At 45.2% G+C, this 24,562-nt stretch overlaps 1 protein-coding gene across 1 annotated transcript in view; it reads right to left on the bottom strand.

Moving 5' to 3' along the window:
* The window catches only part of LOC124044168 (unconventional myosin-XVI-like), a 519,573-nt gene that overhangs the window by 278,786 nt on the left and 216,225 nt on the right, over positions 1–24,562 (bottom strand). Inside the window, exons 28-30 of the mRNA XM_046363671.1 lie at positions 13,488–13,590; positions 5,509–5,605; positions 5,176–5,437 (exon numbers count right to left, since the gene is read on the bottom strand). Of these exons, the coding sequence (XP_046219627.1) occupies positions 5,176–5,437; positions 5,509–5,605; positions 13,488–13,590 (462 nt within the window). The remainder of the gene's footprint in view (positions 1–5,175; positions 5,438–5,508; positions 5,606–13,487; positions 13,591–24,562) is intronic.

The raw sequence follows: 24,562 nt of genomic DNA, 5'->3' as shown, positions 1-24,562 counted from the left end.
AGTAGCGTAGTAATCTGGAATGGGACACTCCCACAGCGATCCCAGAGACACAATACCATCCACCCCTCCACCTCCAACTCCATCACCCATATCCCCCTTCCACCTCTCTACACACACCCTCCCTCACCCATATCCCCCTTCCACCCCTCTACACACACCCTCCCTCACCCATATCCCCCTTCCACCTCTCTACACACAACCTCCTTCACCCATATCCCCCTTCCACCTCTCTACACACACCCTCCCTCATCCATATCCCCCTTCCACCTCTCTACACACACCCTCCTTCACCCATATACCCCTTCCACCTCTCTACACACACCCTCCCTCATCCATATCCCCCTTCCACCGCTCTACACACACCCTCCTTCACCCATATACCCCTTCCACCTCTCTACACCCACCCTCCCTCATCCATATCCCCCTTCCACCTCTCTACACACACCCTCCTTCATCCATATCCCCCTTCCACCTCTCTACACACACCCTCCTTCATCCATATCCCCCTTCCACCACTCTACATTTACATTTACACACACCCTCCCTCATCCATATCCCCCTTCCACCTCTCTACACACACCCTCCCTCATCCATATCCCCCTTCCACCTCTCTACACACACCCTCCCTCATCCATATCCCCCTTCCACCTCTCTACACCCACCCTCCCTCACCCATATCCCCCTTCCACCTCTCTACACACACCCCCCTCACCCATATCCCCCTTCTACCTCTCTACACACACCCTCCCTCCCATCCCCCTTCCACATCCCACCCACCCTCCCTCACCCATCCACCTCTCTCCCCCCTCTCACACACTCTCCCTCATCCATATTCCCCTTCCACCTCTCTACACATACCCTCCCTCACCCATATCATCCCCTTCCACACCCACCCTCCCTCACCCACATCCCCCTCCCACCTCTCTAAACACACCCTCCCTCACCCATATCCCCCTTCCACCTCTCTACACACACCCTCCCTCATCCATATTCCCCTTCCACCTCTCTACACATACCCCCTTCACCCATATCCCCCTTCCACCTCTCTACACACACCCTCCCTCACCCATATCCCCCTTCCACCTCTCTACACACACCCTCCCTCACCCATATCCCCCTTCCACCTCTCTACACACACACTCCTTCACCCATATCCCCCTTCCACCTCTCTATACACACCCTCCTTCATCCATATTCCCCATGCCCCTCTCCACATACCATCCTTCACCCGTATCCCCCTCCCCCTCTCCACACACCCCCTCCTCACCTGTTAACCCCTCCTAATGCTGATGACAGTATTAGTGTGTGTGGGAGAGAAAATGACTCTTGAGAGGAAGGAGGAGAAGGAGGATGAAGGAAAGGGGGGATTACCAGTGACATCCCGACCCCTTCTCCCTTCTGTATCTCCCTCCCTTCCCTCTCCCTCCTCAATGCTCTCTCCTCCCCCTCTTAATATCTCCCTCCCAAGCCCCCATCTTCCAGTCTCTGTCCCAGTAGCAGATGTCCTGTTAGCATACAAGGGCACATGAAGGACAGAAGTACAGGTAAGAGTGTTGTGTGTATGTGTGGGTCTCTGTTTTTGTGTTTCCTCTCTCTGCAGGATGTACACCCCCAATGTTAAATTGCATTTTAAAACACAATCAGACTTTCAGCTGTTCTGGCCAATTGGAGGCTTATCTCTGCCTGATTAGCATGTTCATAAGGAATACAGGAATACATTCTAAAATGACAGCCTCTCTCATTCTTTAGTCCCTACACTGGAAAAGCATTTTGGGCCCGTCTTACAATTCAAACAATGGTTGCCATGCCAACTACAAGCTATATAAAGTGTAAATCAAAGTCCACTGACACCAGGAAAGGATAGTCTGACGTCTCACTGTGACATAGATACACACCCCGGGGGATGCATAGCCTGAACACGCACCTCCGCACAATTCCCAACCAACGCGGCTCCGGTACGAGTTCTCTATTTATTTGAATGCATTGACAGTTGCGGCAACAGTTGGAGAAATTGTGCTGAGAATTCTAAAAAAATGAAAGGCAACGGTCAAATATTCTTCAACACTTGTGTGTACATGTACACATTCTGGACTATGATTTTACACAGCTGCTACTTGCTGTTTATTATCTATTTATAATCACTTTACCTACATGTACACATTACATCGACTAACATGTACTCTTACCTACATGTACACATTAACCTCAACTAACCCCCCTTTTGACCTCCTCCTTTTCCGCAGCAACCAATGATCCAGGTCAACAGCATCAATGTAACAGCATAACTTTAGACCGTCCCCTCGCCCATACCCGGGTGCGAACCAGGGACCCTCTGCACACATCAACAACAGTCACCCACGAAGCATCGTTACCCATCGCTCCACAAAAGCCGCGGCCCTTGCAGAGCAAGGGGAACCACTACTTCAAGGTCTCAGAGCAAGTGACATCACTGATTGAAACGCTATTTAGCGCGCACCGCTAACTAAGCTAGCCGTTTCACATCCGTTACAGACACATTACCTCAACTAACCTGTACCCCTACCTATATATATATACACATTACCTCAACTAACCTGTACCCTTACCTACATGTACACATTACCTCAACTAACCTGTACCCCTACCTACATGTACACATTACCTTAACTAACCTGTACCCCTACCTACATGTACACATTACCTCAACTAACCTGTACCCCTACCTACATGTACACATTACCTCAACTAACCTGTACCCCTACCTACATGTTTACATTACCTCAACTAACCTGTACCCTTACCTACATGTACACATTACCTCAACTAACCTGTACCCCTACCTACATGTACACATTACCTCAGCTAACCTGTAGCCTTACTTACATGTACACATTACCTCAACTAACCTGTACCTCTACCTACATGTACACATTACCTCAACTAACCTGTACCCCTACCTACATGTACACATTACCTCAACTAACCTGTACCCCTACCTACATGTACACATTACCTCAACTAACCTGTACCCCTACCTACATGTACACATTACCTCAACTAACCTGTACCCTTACCTACATGTACACATTACCTCAACTAACCTGTACCCCTACCTACATGTACACATTACCTCAACTAACCTGTACCCCTACCTACATGTACACATTACCTCAACTAACCTGTACCCCTACCTACATGTACACATTACCTCAACTAACCTGTACCCTTACCTCCATGTACACATTACCTCAACTAACCTGTACTCTTACGTACATGTACACATGACCTCAACTAACCTGTACCCCTACCTACATGTACACATTACCTCAACTAACCTGTACCCCTACCTACATGTACACATTACCTCAACTAACCTGTACCCCTACCTACATGTACACATTACCTCAACTAACCTGTACCCTTACCTCCATGTACACATTACCTCAACTAACCTGTACTCTTACGTACATGTACACATGACCTCAACTAACCTGTACCCCTACCTACATGTACACATTACCTCAACTAACCTGTACCCCTACCTACATGTACACATTACCACAACTAACCTGTACTCTTACCTACATGTACACATTACCTCAACTAACCTGTACCCCTACCTACATGTACACATTACCTCAACTAACCTGTACCCCTACCTACATGTACACATTACCTCAACTAACCTGTACCCCTACCTACATGTACACATTACCTCAACTAACCTGTACCCCTACCTACATGTACACATTACCTCAACTAACCTGTACCCCTACCTACATGTACACATTACCTCAACTAACCTGTACCCCTACCTACATGTACACATTACCTCAACTAACCTGTACCCTTACCTCCATGTACACATTACCTCAACTAACCTGTACTCTTACGTACATGTACACATGACCTCAACTAACCTGTACCCCTACCTACATGTACACATTACCTCAACTAACCTGTACCCCTACCTACATGTACACATTACCTCAACTAACCTGTACCCCTACCTACATGTACACATTACCTCAACTAACCTGTACCCTTACCTCCATGTACACATTACCTCAACTAACCTGTACTCTTACGTACATGTACACATGACCTCAACTAACCTGTACCTACCTACATGTACACATTACCTCAACTAACCTGTACCCCTACCTACATGTACACATTACCTCAACTAACCTGTACCCTTACCTCCATGTACACATGACCTCAACTAACCTGTACCCCTACCTACATGTACACATTACCTCAACTAATCTGTACCCTTACCTCAACGAACCTGTACTCTTACCGACATGTACACATTACCTCAACTAACCTGTACCCCTACCTACATGTACACATTACCTCAACTAACCTGTACCCCTACCTACATGTACACATTACCTCAACTAACCTGTACCCCTACCTACATGTACACATTACCTCAACTAACCTGTACCCCTACCTACATGTACACATTACCTCAACTAACCTGTACCCTTACCTACATGGACACATGACCTCAACTAACCTGTTCCCTTACCTACATGGACACATGACCTCAACTAACCTGTAACCCCACTTATTGACTAGTTACCAGTTCCCCCTGTATATAGCCTCGATATTGTTATTTTACAGTTTAACTTTTTATTTAACTTTTAACTTGAATTAATTTAGTAAATATTTTCTTCACTTTATTTCTTGAACAGCATTGTTTGTTAAGGTATTGTAAGTAAGAATTTCAGGTCTACACCTTTTATATTCAGCACATTTGACAAATAAAATTGGATTGGATTTGATAACCTTGAATGCGCTGCAGCTATAGGCCAGTGTAGGCTTGGGGACAGTGCTGAAACATTAACACATGCTGATGTTTAACTCATTATCCTAGCAATCCTAATATGGAATTATAGTCACCAACCAGCACAGGCTCAATGACACCATAACTCACACATCACATGACACACACACACTGTACACACACTGTACACACACTGTACACATACTGTACATACACCTTGTGACCTCTACATCTCTATAGTATCTGTGGTGGATTGGGTGAGTTACTTACAGACACAGAATATAGTCTATATTCAATCCATTATCATTGTATTACATCATACTATTAGCTTCAAATCAAAGGAGAAACACAAAACCACAAGGAGCGACTTCTCTACGAGGGCGAAAGCAGTGGTCTATTACCTTTTGGGGGTGTCCTCCTCTTCGCCAACTGGCTCGGGCCTCTCACCGAGGGGCGGACTGTTGCTGTGTGACCCGTTGCCATGGCAGCGCTGGTGGTTGCTCTCGCGGGCGATGTCAGAGGCGTTCTGGATGACCAGGTGGTCGTAGGTGCACAGGCCCTGGTCTTCTGCTCCCTGGAGGAACCTCTGGATACTGCAGTCCTCAGTCGGCTGGGACGACAGTCTATGGCGCACACGCTGCCTAGCCAGCCAGCCACGTATCACTGACAGAGGATAGGGGGAAAGAGAGGGGTTAATAACACACAGACACACACAGGGATGCAAGTTGTTGTACCTTTCTGGCAGATGATGATCTTCCTGTGTAGTTGGTGGCAGCGGTCATTGAGCTGGTCAGCTTGCCAGTACCTCAGAAATACCTTACTGCTGCTCATCTGAGAGAGAGAGAGAGAGCGAGAGAGAGAGAGAGACACAGAGAGAGAGGGAAAGAGAGCGAGAGAGTGAGGGAAAGGGAGAGGGAGAAACAGAGGCAGAGGGAAAGAGAGAGACAGATAGAGAGACAGGAAGAGAGAGAGAGACAGAGAGAGAGAGACAGAAAGAGAGAGACAGAAAGAGAGACCGAGAGGGAGAGTGAGCGAGACAGAAACAGAGACAGAGAGGGGGAGAGAGGGAGAGGGAAAGAGGGAGAGAGAGTGAGAGACAGATGTATAAAAACTAAAACATCTAAACAAGAGGAATTAGCAATACAAAATGTTGACATATGGACAACCTGATTGTAGGTTATTTCCCTGACATCTGGAATCAAGGACTCATAACCCCAATCTTTAAGGACGCAGACAAATTTGACTCTAACAATTACAGAGGCATTTGTGTGAACAGTAACCTGGGGAAGGTTTTCTGTAGTATTATAAATGTAAGAGTTCAAAACTTCCTTAACAAGCACAATGTCTAGAGTAAAAGCTAAATTGGATTTATACCAAAACATCTCACAACTGATCATATTTACACCCTACACACCCTGATAGATAAACATGTCCACCAAAATAATACCAAAATATAATCTTGCTTTATCAACTTCCAAAAAGCATTTGATTCTATTTGGCATACAGGACTGTTCTACAAAGTTATTGAAAGTGGTGTAGGGGGTAAAACATATGACATAATTAAATCGATGTATACTGGCAATACGTGCAGCATTAACATTGGCAAGAAAATAACAGAATTCTTTAACCAGGGGCGGGGCCTTCGTCAGGGTTGTAATCTGAGACCTGCACTCTTCAATATTTACATCGACGAATTGGCCACTATTCTAGAAAAATCCTCAGCCCCTGGTGTTAGTCTCCACAATTCAGAAGTTAAATGCCTACTCTTCGCAGATGACCTATGCCTGCTGTCACCCACAGCACATGGCCTACAGCAGAGCCTGGACCTGCTAGAACAGTACTGCCAGACCTGGGCCCTGTCAGTAAACCCCAAAAAGACTAAAATAATGATTTTCCAGAGAAGATCCAGATCTCAGGGAATTAGACCAAAGTTCTCAATTGGTACAAAATATATAGAGTACTGCACACACTACAATTACTTAGGTTTAAAAATATACTCAACTGGACACCTTAATGAGGCAGTGAATGAACTGAGAGAGAAAGCACGCAGGGCATTCTATGCCATTAGAAAGCTAATTCAAATTGAAATACCCAAATAGAAATTTGGCTAAAACTAATGGAATATGTCATTGAACCAATTGCACTTTATGTCAGCGAGGTGTTGGGTCCACTTGCAAACCAAGATTTCATCAAATGGGACAAACACCCCATTGAAACCCTGCATGCAGATCATCCTACATGTGCAGAAGAAAACTACAAACAATGCATGCAGGGCAGAATTAGGCCAATACCCCCCCCCCCAAAAAAAGAGCAATTAAGTTTTGGAAACATCTAAAATACAGTGACCCCCTCTCATATCACTACCAAGCCCTGCAATGCCAAGAGCTGAGCAAAGAAAATAGTCCCTTCATCCAGCTGGTCCTGGGGCTGAGTTCACAAAACCTGTTCTACTAACATAAAGAAGCCTCAGGACCAGAACATCCAATCAATCAGGATAAACCAAATTCCACCGTCAAAACAAAACGACATTGCTTATTGGGAAACACAAGCACAAACACAAAGCAAAATGCAGTGCTATCTGGCTCTAAATCGACAGTACACTGTGGCTAAATATTTGACCATGGTTACTGATCAAAACCTTAGAAAAACCCTGACAAAGTACAGGCTCAGTTAGCACAGCCTTGCCATTGAGAAGGGTCGACACAGGAAAACCTGTCTCCCTGTAGAGGAAAGGCTGTGCAACCACTGCACAACAGCAGAACCTGAGACGGAGCTGCATTTCCTGACAAAATGTAAAAAATATAAAACAATTAGAGTGTCATTTCCCCAAATTTGAAACCCTTATTCAAGGTTTCAAAGACCTCTCTGATGAGAGTAGGCTACCCGTCCTGTTGGGGGAGGACAGGTTGTGGGTTGGCAGCGCACTACATTGCTGCCTGCCATAAGTTGAGGGACAGTGTCTGACAGACCAATCAACCTGCACATGTCCTCTACTGTATGCTTATTGTTATTGTTGAATGTATGGTTATTTTGACACTTGGTTATTGTTGTTACCGTTGTCCCGTTGACAATTTTGATTCTCATTTTTTTTATATTGTAAATATACAAAATAAGCATTTGGCATTATGTACATTGTTATGTCATGCCAATTAAGCAAATAAAGCTAATTGAATATATATATATATATATACAGAGAGAGAGAGAGAGAGAGAGGGGGGTGTGAGCAGAGAGAGAGAGAGAGAGAGAGAGAGAGAGAGAGAGAGAGAGAGAGAGAGAGAGAGAGAGAGAGAGAGAAGGAGAGGGAGAAGGAGAGAGAGAGAGAGAGGGAGAAGGAGAGTGAGAGAGAGAGAGGAGAGGAGAGAGAGAGAGAGAGAGAGAGAGAGGAGAGAAGGAGAGTGAGAAAGAGAGAGGAGAGAGGGAGAAGGAGAGTGAGAGTGAGGGAGAAGGAGAGTGAGAAGGAGAGTGAGAGAGAGAGAGAGAGAGAGAGAGAGAGAGAGAGAGAGAGAGAGAGAGAGAGAGAGAGAGAGAGAGGGAGAGGGAGAGGGAGAAGGAGAGTGAGAGAGAGAGGGAGAAGGAGAGAGAGAGAGAAGGAGAGTGAGAGAGAGAGAGAGAGAGAGAGAGAGGGAGAAGGAGAGTGAGAGAGAGAGTGAGAGGGAGAGGGAGAAGGAGAGTGAGAGAGAGAGAGAAAGAGAGGGAGAAGGAGAGTGAGAGAGTGAGAGGGAGAGGGAGAAGGAGAGTGAGAGAGAGAGGGAGAAGGAGAGAGAGAGAGAGAGAGAGAGAGGAGAGTGAGAGAGAGAGAGAGAGAGAGAGAGAGAGAGAGAGAGAGAGAGAGAGAGAGAGAGAGAGAGAGAGAGAGAGAGAGAGAGAGAGAGAGAGAGAGAGAGAGAGGGAGAAGGAGAGTGAGAGAGAGAGAGGGAGAGGGAGAAGGAGAGTGAGAGAGAGAGGAGAAGGAGAGTGAGAAAGAGAGAGAGTGAGGGAGGAGAGTGAGAAAGAGAGAGAGAGAGGGAGAAGGAGAGAGAGAGAGAGAGAGAGAGAGAGAGAGAGAGAGAGAGAGAGAGAGAGAGAGGGAGAATGGGAGAATGGGAGAAAGAGAGACAATAAGAGAGAGACAGAGAGAGAGAGAGAGAGAGAGAGAGAGAGAGAGAGAGAGAGAGAGAGAGAGAGAGAGAGAGAGAGAGAGAGAGAGAGAGGGAGAAAGAGAGAGAGTGACAGGTAGAGAGAGACAGAGACAGAGAGTCAGAGGGAGAGACAGAGAGACAGATAGGGAGACAGTGAGAGAGAGAGAGAGAGAGAGAGAGAGAGAGAGAGGGGCTCAGGTTCAGTAAGTTTAAGGCTATAATTAGTTCCCTGTAGTTATACTGAACAAAAAAACATATTTTACTGAGTTACAGTTAGTACAGATAGTTTTCAGTAGTAAGAACCTTAAAAGAGTGCAGACGGCCTCTGATCATTTATAAGGAAATCAGTCATTTGAAATAAATTCAAAACGCCCTAATCTATGGATTTCACCTGACTGGTCAGGGGTCTACCCATGCGGTGCCAGGCCCAGACAATCAGAATGTGTTTTTCCCCAGAAAAACAATCAGGATTACTCCTCAGCACCCACAGTTGAAGAAGTGAGAGTCCTGGGCTGGTTTGGTTACACATGGTCTGCCGTTGTGAGCAGTTTTCCCTCAAAGCTGCGCGCATTCTCAGGCGAGCAGTAGCCTCGAGACTGTCCTGGAGCTAACCGAGACTGCCGTGGAGCTAACCGATACTGTTCCGGAGATAACCGGGACTGCCGCAGAGATTTTGTTGGCGGCAGAATGCATCTTAATAGGATTCTATTGCATTGGCATGCACATTAACACGAACAACTCAACTGTACTCTACACAGACCGGTGTTGTATAACCAATCAGGGCCGCGGCCACCCTAATCTGGTGGTCCCAGCGCGCACGACCCACGTGGAGTTCCAGGTCTCCGGTAGCCTCTGGAACTGCCGATCTGCGGCCAACAAGGAAGAGTTCATCTCAGCCTATGCCTCCCTCCAGTCCCTCGACTTCTTGGCACTGACGGAAACATGGATCACCACAGACAACACTGCTACTCCTACTGCTCTCTCTTCGTCCGCCCACGTGTTCTCGCACACCCCGAGAGCTTCTGGTCAGCGGGGTGGTGGCACCGGGATCCTCATCTCTCCCAAGTGGTCATTCTCTCTTTCTCCCCTTACCCATCTGTCTATCACCTCCTTTGAATTCCATGCTGTCACAGTTACCAGCCCTTTCAAGCTTAACATCCTTATCATTTATCGCCCTCCAGGTTCCCTCGGAGAGTTCATCAATGAGCTTGATGCCTTGATAAGCTCCTTTCCTGAGGACGGCTCACCTCTCACAGTTCTGGGCGACTTTAACCTCCCCACGTCTACCTTTGACTCATTCCTCTCTGCCTCCTTCTTTCCACTCCTCTCCTCTTTTGACCTCACCCTCTCACCTTCCCCCTACTCACAAGGCAGGCAATACGCTCGACCTCATCTTTACTAGATGCTGTTCTTCCACTAACCTCATTGCAACTCCCCTCCAAGTCTCCGACCACTACCTTGTATCCTTTTCCCTCTCGCTCTCATCCAACACTTCCCACACTGCCCCTACTCGGATGGTATCGCACCGTCCCAACCTTCACTCTCTCTCCCCCGCTACTCTCTCCTCTTCCATCCTATCATCTCTTCCCTCTGCTCAAACCTTCTCCAACCTATCTCCTGATTCTGCCTCCTCAACCCTCCTCTCCTCCCTTTCTGCATCCTTTGACTCTCTATGTCCCCTATCCTCCAGGCCGGCTCGGTCCTCCCCTCCCGCTCCGTGGCTCGACGACTCATTGCGAGCTCACAGAACAGGGCTCCGGGCAGCCGAGCGGAAATGGAGGAAAACTCGCCTCCCTGCGGACCTGGCATCCTTTCACTCCCTCCTCTCTACATTTTCCTCCTCTGTCTCTGCTGCTAAAGCCACTTTCTACCACTCTAAATTCCAAGCATCTGCCTCTAACCCTAGGAAGCTCTTTGCCACCTTCTCCTCCCTCCTGAACCCTCCTCCCCCTCCCTCCTCCCTCTCTGCAGATGACTTCGTCAACCATTTTGAAAAGAAGGTCGACGACATCCGATCCTCGTTTGCTAAGTCAAACGACACCGCTGGTTCTGCTCACACTGCCCTACCCTGTGCTCTGACCTCTTTCTCCCCTCTCTCTCCAGATGAAATCTCGCGTCTTGTGACGGCCGGCCGCCCAACAACCTGCCCGCTTGACCCTATCCCCTCCTCTCTTCTCCAGACCATTTCCGGAGACCTTCTCCCTTACCTCACCTCGCTCATCAACTCATCCCTGACCGCTGGCTACGTCCCTTCCGTCTTCAAGAGAGCGAGAGTTGCACCCCTTCTGAAAAAACCTACACTCGATCCCTCCGATGTCAACAACTACAGACCAGTATCCCTTCTTTCTTTTCTCTCCAAAACTCTTGAACGTACCGTCCTTGGCCAGCTCTCCCGCTATCTCTCTCAGAATGACCTTCTTGATCCAAATCAGTCAGGTTTCAAGACTAGTCATTCAACTGAGACTGCTCTTCTCTGTATCACGGAGGCGCTCCGCACTGCTAAAACTAACTCTCTCTCCTCTGCTCTCATCCTTCTAGACCTATCGGCTGCCTTCGATACTGTGAACCATCAGATCCTCCTCTCCACCCTCTCCGAGTTGGGCATCTCCGGCACGGCCCACGCTTGGATTGCGTCCTACCTGACAGGTCGCTCCTACCGGGTGGCGTGGCGAGAATCTGTCTCCTCACCACACGCTCTCACCACTGGTGTCCCCCAGGGCACTGTTCTAGACCCTCTCCTATTCTCGCTATACACCAAGTCACTTGGCTCTGTCATAACCTCACATGGTCTCTCCTATCATTGCTATGCAGACGACACACAATTAATCTTCTCCTTTCCCCCTTCTGATGACCAGGTGGCGAATCGCATCTCTGCATGTCTGGCAGACATATCAGTGTGGATGACGGATCACCACCTCAAGCTGAACCTCGGCAAGACGGAGCTGCTCTTCCTCCCGGGAAGGACTGCCCGTTCCACGATCTCGCCATCACGGTTGACAACTCCATTGTGTCCTTCTCCCAGAGCGCTAAGAACCTTGGCGTGATCCTGGACAACACCCTGTCGTTCTCAACTAACATCAAGGCGGTGGCCCGTTCCTGTAGGTTCATGCTCTACAACATCCGCAGAGTACGACCCTGCCTCACAGAGGAAGCGGCGCAGGTCCTAATCCAGGCACTTGTCATCTCCCGTCTGGATTACTGCAACTCGCTGTTGGCTGGGCTCCCTGCCTGTGCCATTAAACCCCTACAACTCATCCAGAACACCACAGCCCGTCTGGTGTTCAACCTTCCCAAGTTCTCTCACGTCAACCCGCTCCTCCGCTCTCTCCACTGGCTTCCAGTTGAAGCTCGCATCCGCTACAAGACCATGGTGCTTGCCTACGGAGCTGTGAGGGGAACGGCACCTCAGTACCTCCAGGCTCTAAACAGGCCCTACACCCAAACAAGGGCACTGCGTTCATCCACCTCTGGCCTGCTCGCCTCCCTACCACTGAGGAAGTACAGTTCCCGCTCAGCCCAGTCAAAACTGTTCGCTGCTCTGGCCCCCCAATGGTGGAACAAACTCCCTCACGACGCCAGGACAGCGGAGTCAATCACCACCTTCCGGAGACACCTGAAACCCCACTTCTTTAAGGAATACCTAGGATAGGATAAAGTAATCCTTCTCACCTCCCCCACCTTAAAAGATTTAGATGCACTATTGTAAAGTGGCTGTTCCACTGGACGTCATAAGGTGAATGCACCAATTTGTAAGTCGCTCTGGATAAGAACGTCTGCTAAATGACTTAAATGTAAATGTATGTAAATGTAGAGAGAGAGAGCGTGCGTGCGGGAGAGAGAGCCGTGAGCCGCCGTGAACCCCAGAGGTCACACACTACAGTCTAGGAGACAGGGGGTGAAGTGTCATGGCCCGCTCCAGACTGAAGCTTGATGTGTGTGTGTGTGTGTGTGTGTGTGTGTGTGTGTGTGTGTGTGTGTGTGTGTGTGTGTGTGTGTGTGTGTGTGTGTGTGTGTGTGTGTGTGTGTGTGTGTGTGTGTGTGTGTGTGTGTGTGTGTGTGTGTGTGTGTGTGTGTGTCTAAGGGGTTGATTTAGTGGCAGCTGTAATAATAATACATTTAATCAGAAGTCCATGGGATTTCAAAATATAGTGGTCTGGGCTCAAAATATTCCTCTTCCTATCTTCTGTGCAGACAGACTAGGGCAGACTAGTACAGACAGACTAGGGAAGTACAGACAGACTAGTACAGACAGACTAGGGAAGCACAGACAGACAGACAGACAGACAGACAGACAGACAGACAGGCAGACAGACAGACAGACAGACAGACAGACAGACAGACAGACAGGACAGACAGACAGACAGACAGACAGACAGACAGGCAGACAGGCAGACAGGCAGACAGGCAGACAGGCAGACAGGCAGACAGACAGACAGGCAAGCAGAGACAGACAGACAGACAGACAGACAGACAGACAGACAGACAGACAGACAGACAGACAGACAGACAGACAGACAGACAGACAGACAGACAGACAGACAGACAGACAGACAGACAGACAGACAGACTAGGGAAGCAGAGACAGCACCACACACCTGCCATCCTTGGAGTTTGCACTGCTGCAGAACAAAGCAACATTTCTCCTCTGATGAAAGCTTCTTCTTGTCAGCTAGAGTGGTGTCCACTAGGTCTCTGTACCTAAGACATACACAGGACAGAAACCATCAGCACACAGCAAGTATACATCTTATTACATTGGATCAATACATCCATTACATCAAATAAAATCACATTTCATTGGTCACATACACATGGTTATCAGATGTTATTGGTCACATATACATGGTTAGCAGATGTTATTGGTCACATACACATGGTTAGCAGATGTTATTGGTCACATACACATGGTTAGCAGATGTTATTGGTCACATACACATGGTTATCAGATGTTATTGTTCACATACACATGGTTATCAGATGTTATTGGTCACATACACATGGTTATCAGATGTTATTGGCCACATACACATGGTTATCAGATGTTATTGGTCACATACACATGGTTATCAGATGTTAGCGAAATTCTTATGCTTCTAGAACCAACATTGCAGCAGTATCTAACAGGTAATATCTAACAATTCCACAACAAAACCTAATATCTAACAAATTCCACAGCAAAAGCTAATATCTAACAAATTTCACAACAAAACCTAATATCTAACAATTCCACAACAAAACCTAATATCTAAGAATTCGCCTAATGGCATCGCTTCATGGTAAGTCTCGGATTGGGGCTGGTGATGGCACAGTCTGACTCTAGATTTGTGTCTCAGGCAGGTTATGAAGACCAGAACCACATATAGCAACTTTTCAGTTCTGGTGGGGCCTCTCGGATGACCCGCCCATTCAGAAACTAGAGGGGTCATAGGTTAATGGGGGTCAAAAGGCGGGCCAGCTCCGCAGCATCTGTTCCTATTGGTGTTGCCAGGGGCAACCACTGCTGTGAGAGGTCAGTTGGAAGAGGGGGAGGGATTGTTTTGGTTGAAGAGGAGAAGGACAGAGTGGGTCAGCTCTATATTGTGTTGTTAGAGACAGCCTTTGATCATTTGTGTTTGGGTGGAGAGAACACTGGTAAGGGATGTGTGGACAACTTTAACAACATGAATAACATACAGTATATTAACACAGCTTGATTCATGTGGGAGATTTTAAGAGAATAACTTGCGGGTTGAGTAATTTGTGGGGCCTTATGTCATTGGAAAAGCCAATTAAAAGGGTTGACATTCCCATTCTTCAGTTGACCAACAGATGTGCGGTGATCATACTAGCAATAAACAAGTTGTTATGCATTCTTTAGAGTCAGATAGTTACCCATATACACTTCTCTCTAAAGTTAGGATGCAGTGAAGGTAGGGTCAGCTCATCCCAGATCTGTGGTTAAAGTTGACTTCTCCCCGGAGTACATTATCCAGGTGGGTGCTATACACTAGTGTACGCCCTAAGGTCTAATAACACACTCATAGTAGCCTTTATCCAATTACAGTTAGACTTCTCTGTGTGATCTGAACTTCCTCTGTTTCGTCGCCAGCTGATGTGTGACCAAGAGTGCAGACAGACAGGCTGTCCCTGTGTGATGATGTCACAGAGCGTCCCTGTTAAATGAGGCAAACCTAATGAGCAGATGGTCGGAGACATAAACCATCCGTATTGTCAAAGTGTGTGTGTGAACTGTGTGTGTCTGTGTTAGCGGCGTAAGGTGGTTTAGAGTAGTCTGGAGAAGTCCTGTCCAGACAAAGCTGTACTGTGTTTCTGTGTATGTGTTCATGTGCGTGTGTGTTTGTGTTGGTGTGCATATTTCAGTGTGTGCAAAATATGTTTGAATTAGAGGAGTGGGTTCTCTCTGAACTTTCCCTTACAATCTCTATGTAAGCTAATGTCCAGGCCCACATACAGCACTACAGTGTCCCCCAGGACTCATAAAACACAAAGGACCTCTGTAAACCCACAACCTCACCTGTGCGGCTATGAACACTATCAATTGCCTCCAATTTTACAAGAGTGAGGAGGGCCGTGTTGTATGGAGTCAACTAGGTTGAAATCGTACCTTTGATATGAGTTTAAATAGGGGGCAGAGAGGGTCTGGGGGGGCCCCAACTTGACCAGGGGCCCATAAGTTGCCCCCAAACACTGAGTGTCATAAATTAAATAAAAGTAGGATGGTGATGTCTGTACTCTAACCCACTCTAACCCTCTCTAACTCTCTAACCCACTCTAACCCACTCTAACCCACTCTAACCCACTCTAACCCTCTCTAACCCTCTCTAACCCTCTCTAACCCTCTCTAACCCTCTCTAACCCACTCTAACCCACTCCAACCCTCTCTAAAGCCCTAATGGCTCATCACATGACACTTCAAATGATATTAGTGTAGCTTACAGGCTTGCTAACTAGCCAAGGGTTCTTCATCCACAGTGAGTTCCGTTGGAATTTAAAGGTATTGGTCACTGATTACACAAAATAGACTATTGCACTATGTCCTGATTGTGGTTTCAACCAGAAACCTTAGAAGAAATAAGTATATCTTGACTTCAGTAAATCCAATAATAGCAACTTTACTTCCACAATCCAATAACTGACTCCAGACCTGAAGGACATCAGAAATCAATAAAAGGGGGCAGGTTTACAAGAGTGCAAAGTTCAAGTGGTATTATCTGACCTTACACAGTGCTGGAATATAAACCTGTCCACAAAAAACATTCTGTATCAGAAATGACAAATAAAAGCAACAATAAAATAGATTAAACCATAAATCAATGCAGCTGAGCAGTCCATACTAATGCAATTGAGATATCTGAAGTCTGCATTGTATTCCACCTCCGCACTTGATTAACCTCCCTCCCTGTATCCATTCATTCATTCTAAACGTCTGTGTGGAGAGAGAGAGAGAGAGAGAGAGAGAGAGAGAGAGAGAGAGAGAGAGAGAGAGAGAGAGAGAGAGAGAGAGAGAGAGAGAGAGAGAGAGAGAGAGAGAGAGAGAGATGTAGAATGTATGCACACATGACTGTAAGTCGCTTTGGATAAAAGCGTCTGCTAAATGGCATATATTATTATTATTATTATTAGAAGAAGAATGGCACAGGTCAGGGTGGATGGACTTGGAGTATAAACACATGTGCGCACAGAAAAAGACATGTGCACGGCTGCATGCATGCACAAATGCACATACACACAAACATACAAAATATACACATACACACAAAATGTACACATACAGCGCCTTCGGAAAGTATTCATAACCTTTGACCACATTTTGTTCTTTTACAGCCTTATTCTTGAATATATTAAATATGTTTTTACCTCAGCAATCTACACAAAATACCCCATAATGACAAAGTGGAAACAGGGTTTCATTATTTTTTGCAAATGTATACAAAAACAAAAAACAGAAATACCTTATTTACATAACTATTCAGACCCTTTGCTATGAGACTTGAAATTGAGCTCAGATGTATCCTGTTTCCATTGATCACCCTTGAGATGTTTCTGCAACTTGTTTGGAGCTCACCTGTGGTAAATTTAATTGATTGGACATGATTTGGAAAGTCACACACCTGTCTATAGAAGGTCCCACTGTTGACAGTGCATATCAGAGCAAAAACCAAGCCTTGAGGTTGAAGGAATTGTCCGTAGAGCTCTGAGACAGGATCGCGTCGAGGCACAGATCTGGGGAAGGGTCCCAAAACATTTCTGCCCCATTGAAGGTCCCCAAGAACACAGTGACCTTCATTATTCTTAAATGGAAGAAGTTTGGAAACACCAAGACTCTTCCTGGAGCTGGCCACACAGCAAACTGAACAATCGGGGGAGAAGGGCCTTTGTCAGGGAGATGATCAAGAACCTGACAGTCACTTTGACAGAGCTCTAGAGTTCCTCTGTGGAGATGGGAGGACCTTCCAGAAGGACAACCATCTCTGCAGCACTCCTCCAATCAGGCCTTTATGGTAGAGTGGCCAGGCAGAAGCCACTCATCAGTTAAAAGCACATGACAGCCCACTTGGAGTTTGCCAAAAGACACCTAAAGACTCTCAGACCATGAGAAACAAGATTCTCTGGGTCTGATAAAACCAAGATGGAACTCTCTGGCCTGAATGCCAAGCGTTACGTTTGGAGGAAACCTGGCATCATCCCTACAGTGAAGCATGGTGGTGGCAGCATCATGCTTTGGGGATGTTTTCAACGTCAGGGACTGGGAGACTTGCCATGATCAAGGGAAAGATGACCAGAGCAAAGTACAGAGAGATCCTTGATGAAAATCTGCTCCAGAGCGCTCAGGACCTCAGACTGGGGCAAAGGTTTACCTTCCAACAGGACAACAACCATAAGCACACAGCCAAGACAATGCAGGAGTGGCTTCGGGACAAGTCACTGAATGTCCTTGAGTGGCCAAGCCAGAGCCCGGACTTGAACCTGATTGAACATTTCTGGAGGGACCTGAAAATAGCTGTGCAGCAACACTCCCCATCCAACATGACAGAGCTTGAAAGGATTTGCAGAGAGGAATGTGAGAAACTCCCCAAATACAGGTGTGCATGTGTGTTTTGAAAATGGTATCATCCCTTCAACTGGGTACAAAGTTATCATTAAACCAATCCCAAAGTTATCATTAAACCAATCCCAAAGTTATCATTAAACCAATCCCAAAGTTATCATTAAACCAATCCCAAAGTTATCATTAAACCAATCCCAAAGTCATCATTAAACCAATCCCAAAGTCATCATTAAACCAATCCCAAAGTCATCATTAAACCAATCCCAAAGTTATCATTAAACCAATCCCAAAGTTATCATTAAACCAATCCCAAAGTTATCATTAAACCAATCCCAAAGTTATCATTAAACCAATCCCAAAGTTATCATTAAACCAATCCCAAAGTCATCATTAAACCAATCCCAAAGTTATCATTAAACCAATCCCAAAGTTATCATTAAACCAATCCCAAAGTCATCAAATAATGATCCAGGGGTCCCATTAAATTACAAACGCATCAGCATTATTAGCACAGTCCGCATGTCATACTCTGGGATGCTAAACAACAGGTTGACTCAGAATTACTTATACATGAGCAGATTGGGTTTCATTAAACATGCCTTGTATATAGATTTACACTGCACTCAGAAAGTATTCCCACCCCTTGACTTTTTCCACATTTTGTTGTGTTACAGCCTGCATTTAAAATAGATTCAATTTATGGCAAGCCTAAACAAGTTCAGGAGTAAAAATGTGCTTAACAAGTAACGTAATAAGTTTCATCGACTGACTCTGTGTCCAGTAATAGTGTTAAGGATTAGCCCCTATTTAAGAAAGAAGATCTTTGCCTAAAATGACATACTCAAATCTAACTGCCGGTAGCTCAGGCCCTGAAGCAAGGATATGCATATTCTTAGTACCATTTGAAAGGAAACACTTTGAAGTTTGTGGAAATGTGAAAGGAATGTAGTAGAATATAACACAATAGATCTGGTAAAAGATAATACCAAGAAAACAACCGTTCTTTTGTATTTTTTTTACCATCATTTTTGAAATGCAAGAGAAAGGCCATAATGTATTATTCCAGCCCAGGTACAATGTAGATTTTGGCCACTAGATGGCAGCAGTGTATGTCTAAAGTTTTAGACTGATCCAATGAACCATTTCATTTCTGTTCAAAATGTTGGATCAAGACTGCCCAAATGTGCCTAATTTGTTTATTAATAACTTTTCATGTTCAAAATTGTGCACTCTCCTTAAACAATAGCATGGCATTTTTCCACTGTAATAGCTACTGTAAATTGGACAGTGCCGTTAGATGAACAAGAATTGAATCTTTCTGATAATATCAGATATGTCTATGTTCTGGTAAATGTTGTGTTACTTACAACCTCATGCTAATCGCATTAGTCTACGTAAGGTCAACCGTCATGCAGGGGACCCGCTGATCCCGAAGAAGTTCTTAACATTATTTTTTTAATGACTACCTCATCTGTGAATCACACACATATATGTATGTAAGGTACCTCAGTAGAGCTGTGAATTTCAACCACATTCAACCACAAAGACCAGGGAGTTTTTCCAAAGGCTCGCAAGTAAAGGGAAAGGGGAAGGGAAGAGCACCTATTGGTAGATGGGTAAAAAAGCAAACATTCAATATCCCTATGATCATGGTGAAGTTATTAACTACACTTTGGATGGTGTATCAATACACCCAGTCATACAGACATCCTTCCTAACTCAGTTGCCGGAGAGGAAGAAAGACACTCAGGGATTTTACCATGAGGCCAATGGTGACTTTAAAACAGTAACATGGCTGTGATAGGAGAAAACTGATGATGGATCAACAACATTATAGTTACTCCACAAAACTAACCTAATTGACAGAGTGAAAAGAAGGAAGCCCACGTAGAATAAAAAGAATCCAAAACATGCATCCTGTTTCCTAAAGGCACTAAAGTAATACTGCAAGAAATGTGGCAAAGCAAATTCATTTTTTGTCCTGAATACAAAATGTTTTGTTTGGGGCAAATTCAATACGACACATTATTGAATACCGTGCTCCATTTGTTCAAGCATAGTGGTGGCTGCATCATGTTATGGGTATGCTTGTAATCGTTAAGGAGTTTTTCAGGAAACTAAATGGAATGTAGCTAAACACAAGCAAAATCCTAGAGGAAAACCTGGTTCAGTCTGCTTTCCACTAGACATGGGAGATTAATTCACCTTTTAGCAGGACAACAACCTAAATCAAAAGGCCAAATCTACACTGGAGTTGCTTACCAAGAAGATAGTGAATGTTCCTGAGTGTACGAGTTACAGTTTTGACTTAAATCTTCATGAAAATCTATGGCAAAACTTGAAAATGGTTGTCTGGCAACGATCAACTGTCACGCCTGCTCCCACTGTCCCGCTCCGGCGCTTGAAGTAGCCGGTCTACTAACCACTGGTCCTGGCAACCCCCATTACGCGTTCATGTCAACCATCATTATGCACACCTGCATCCCATCTTTATGCACACCTGCTCCTCATCGTTATGCACACCTGAACTGCATCATTCCCATGATTACTTCCCCTTTATTTAGCCCTCAGTAGCCTCAGTCTTCAGGCAGTATTGGTTTTGTTTCCGTTCAGTAAGCTTGTCCTGTTTTGAATATTCTTCATGTTTCTTATTATGAAACTCACCTTCTGCACCTGTGCTTTCCCAAACTTTGTTTGCCCTTTTGGTGAATGACTTGGCCAGGCAAATCAAGCACGCTAACCTAGGAGTTAAATTATATGACACGACCCTGGGGATACGATTGTATGCAGATTATGTTGTCATCCTTGCAGAGAGTGAGTTTGATCGGCAAGGTATGTTGAACACTGTCAATCTCTGGTGTACAAAATGGAGATGATTAACCAAGATAAACCCAGGTAAAACCCAGATTAAGAGTAAACTAAGAAGTATTCATACCTGATCACACAGATTTTTATTGTATTTTATAAGTTTGGAACAATGCCCCTAAACTACACTTGCTCATATACGAACACCTTCATAATATTGAGTTGCACCCTCTCAGAACAGGGGCATGGATTCTACGAGGTGTCGAAAGCGTTCCACAGGGATGCTGGCCCATATTGACTCCAATGCATCCCACAGTTGTGTCAAGGTGGCTGGATGTTCTTTGGGTGGTGGACCATTCTTGATACACACAGGAAACTGTTGAGCATGAAAAACCCAGCAGTGTTGCAGTTCTTGACTCAAACCGGTGAGCCTGGCACCTACTACCATACCCTGTTCAAAGGCACTTAAATCTTTTGTCTTTCCCATTCACCATCTGAATGGCACAGATACACAATCCATGACTCAATTGTCTCAAGGCTTAGAAATCCTTCTTTAGCTTGTCTCCTCCCATTCATCTACACTGATTGAAGTGGATTTAATAAGTGACATCAATAGCTTCCACCTGGATTCACCTGGTCAGTCTATTTCATGGAAAAATCAGGTGTAAATCATGTTTTGTACACTCCGTGTATATACCTTAATTCCTTTTTGATGAATGTATGACCTTTGAGGAGGGTATAAAGACCTATAACAGATTGTGCAGGTAGAGCATTGGGGTCATCTTAAAATCTGTATAGACCTTGGCTATCGTACATATTCATAGCTCTATAATTCATGTATGTGTCCTATTCTGAACTTCTGAAATCTGGGGTTTGAAAGAATCCTAAACAGCAAACTCTTTCAGAATAGAGCCATACAATGTTTTCTGGGAGTGCATACGTTTTCCCCAAGCCTAGCAATTGAAGAAGACATGGGTTGTAGCCCTGTGAAGAAGACATGGGTTGTAGCCCTGTGAAGAAGACATGGGTTGTAACCCTGTGAAGGAAGACAGAGGGGTGAAATGATGAGGTTATGGAACCGTCTTATCAATATGCCAGAATAACAAAAAAGCTTTTCAACTGGGATAAAACACACAATTACAATTACTCAATGCCACATTTCAGGAAGCTGATCTACAACACATATTTAGAAATATGTTATCAATCTAGAAGTGTTTAGAAACATATTATATTCTTATTTACAATAAAAGTGACTCCAAAATAACACAATACATTATTAACCATTTATTTTTATGGTGCACAAATCTGAAACAGACAGATAGACAGATACAGACAGACACTGAAAAAGACAGAAAGATAGACAGAGACAGAAACAGACAGTCACAGAAACAGGCAGACAGAGAAACAGACAGACAGAGAAACAGACAGACAGACACAGAAACAGACAGACAGAGAAACAGACAGACAGAGAAACAGACAGACACAGAAACAGACAGACACAGAAACAGACAGACACCGAAACAGACAGACACCGAAACAGACACAGTCACAGAAACAGAGAGAAACAGAAGCAGACAGTCAGAAACAGACAGAAACAGAAAGAAAGATAGAGACAGACAGAAACAGACAGACAGAAACAGACAGACACAGAAACAAACAGACAGAAACAGAAAGAAAGATAAACAGACAGACAGAAACAGACAGACAGAAACAAACAGACAGAAACAGAAAGAAAGATAGAGACAGACAGAAACAGACAGACAGAAACAGACAGACAGAAACAGACAGACAGACAGAAACAGAAAGAAAGATAAACAGACAGACAGAAACAGACAGACAGAAACAAACAGACAGAAACAGAAAGAAAGATAGAGACAGACAGAAACAGACAGACAGAAAGAGACAGACACAGAAACAAACAGACAGAAACAGACAGACACAGAAACACAAAGAAAGATAAACAGACAGACAGACAGACAGACAGACAGACAGACAGACAGACAGACAGACAGACAGACAGACAGACAGACAGACAGACAGACAGACAGACAGACAGACAGACAGACAGACAGACAGACAGACAGACAGACAGACAGACAGACAGACAGAGAAACAGACACAGACACAGACACAGACACAGAAACAAACATACACAGAAAAAACAGACACAGAAACAAAAGAAAGAAACAGACACAGAAACAGAAAGAAAGAAACAGACAGTCAGAAACAGAAAGTCAGACAGAAACAAACAGTCAGACAGAAACATACAGACAGAAACAAACAGACTCAGACAGATAGACACAGAAACAGCATCAGACAGACACAGAAACAGACAGACACAGAAACAGCATCAGACAGAAACAGAAACAGATGGACACAGACAGAAACAGAAACAGCATCAGACAAACACAGAAACAGACAGACAGAAACAGCATCAGACAAACACAGAAACAGACAGACAGAAACAGCATCAGACAGACACAGAAACAGACAGACACAGAAACAGCATCAGACAGAAACAGAAACAGACAGAAACAGAAACAGAATGACGAATAGCATATTGCAGACAGGTTATTCTGAGCCAAACTCTACAAAGGTAATGCAAATTGGCCTGGCACTCAGACAAGCAGCCAAAGGCTAGTACATTACCATCACAATTAGTCTGACCAACTGCCAACGCACACACCAGACACCAACGTGCAAACACACACACCAGACACCAAACACACACACCAGACACCAACGCGCAAACACACACACCAGACACACACACCAGACACCAAACACACACACCAGACACCAAACACACACACCAGACACCAAACACACACACCAGACACCAAACACACACACCAGACACCAACGCGCAAACACACACACCAGACACCAAACACACACACCAGACACCAAACACACACACCAGACACCAATGCGCAAACACACACACCAGACACCAAACACCCCTTTGTGATGCTAACCTCACCGTCGACAATACACCCAATCTACCCCCCCCCCACACACACACACACGCACACACGCACACACACACACACGCACACACGCACACACACACACACACACAAACACACACACACATACACACACACACACACCTCTCTACCAGGAATAATTCAATTACAACTCTGTCAACAACAGATTAGACTCTCCACTGGGCCTCCATCGAAACAACTATGGTGGAAGAGTAGAGACCGGCTGTATCCAGATCTGTCTATTATCCACCAACCGCAACCATCTGCTTCCTGTCTTTATGTTGTCCCTCACCTCAGATCTGTCTATTATCCACCAACCACAACCATTCACTGTCCCTCATTCTCTGCTTCCTGTCTTTATGTTGTCCCTCACCTCAGATCTGTCTATTATCCACCAACCACAACCATCTGCTTCCTGTCTTTATGTTGTCCCTCACCTCAGATCTGTCTATTATCCACCAACCACAACCATTCACTGTCCCTCATTCTCTGTTTCCTGTCTTTATGTTGTTCCTCACCTCAGATCTGTCTATTATCCACCAACCACAACCATCTGCTTCCTGTCTTTATGTTGTCCCTCACCTCAGATCTGTCTATTATCCACCAACCACAACCATCTGCTTCCTGTCTTTATGTTGTCCCTCACCTCAGATCTGTCTATTATCCACCAACCACAACCATTCACTGTCCCTCTTTCTCTGCTTCCTGTCTTTATGTTGTCCCTCACCTCAGATCTGTCTATTATCCACCAACCACAACCATTCACTGTCCCTCATTCTCTGCTTCCTGTCTTTATGTTGTCCCTCACCTCAGATCTGTCTATTAT

This window comes from Oncorhynchus gorbuscha, linkage group LG09 (genome assembly GCF_021184085.1).
Source record: "Oncorhynchus gorbuscha isolate QuinsamMale2020 ecotype Even-year linkage group LG09, OgorEven_v1.0, whole genome shotgun sequence".
Lineage (NCBI taxonomy): Eukaryota > Metazoa > Chordata > Actinopteri > Salmoniformes > Salmonidae > Oncorhynchus > Oncorhynchus gorbuscha.
Note: the sequence above shows the minus strand (reverse complement) of the source record. Positions and strands in the feature narration are given on the sequence as shown.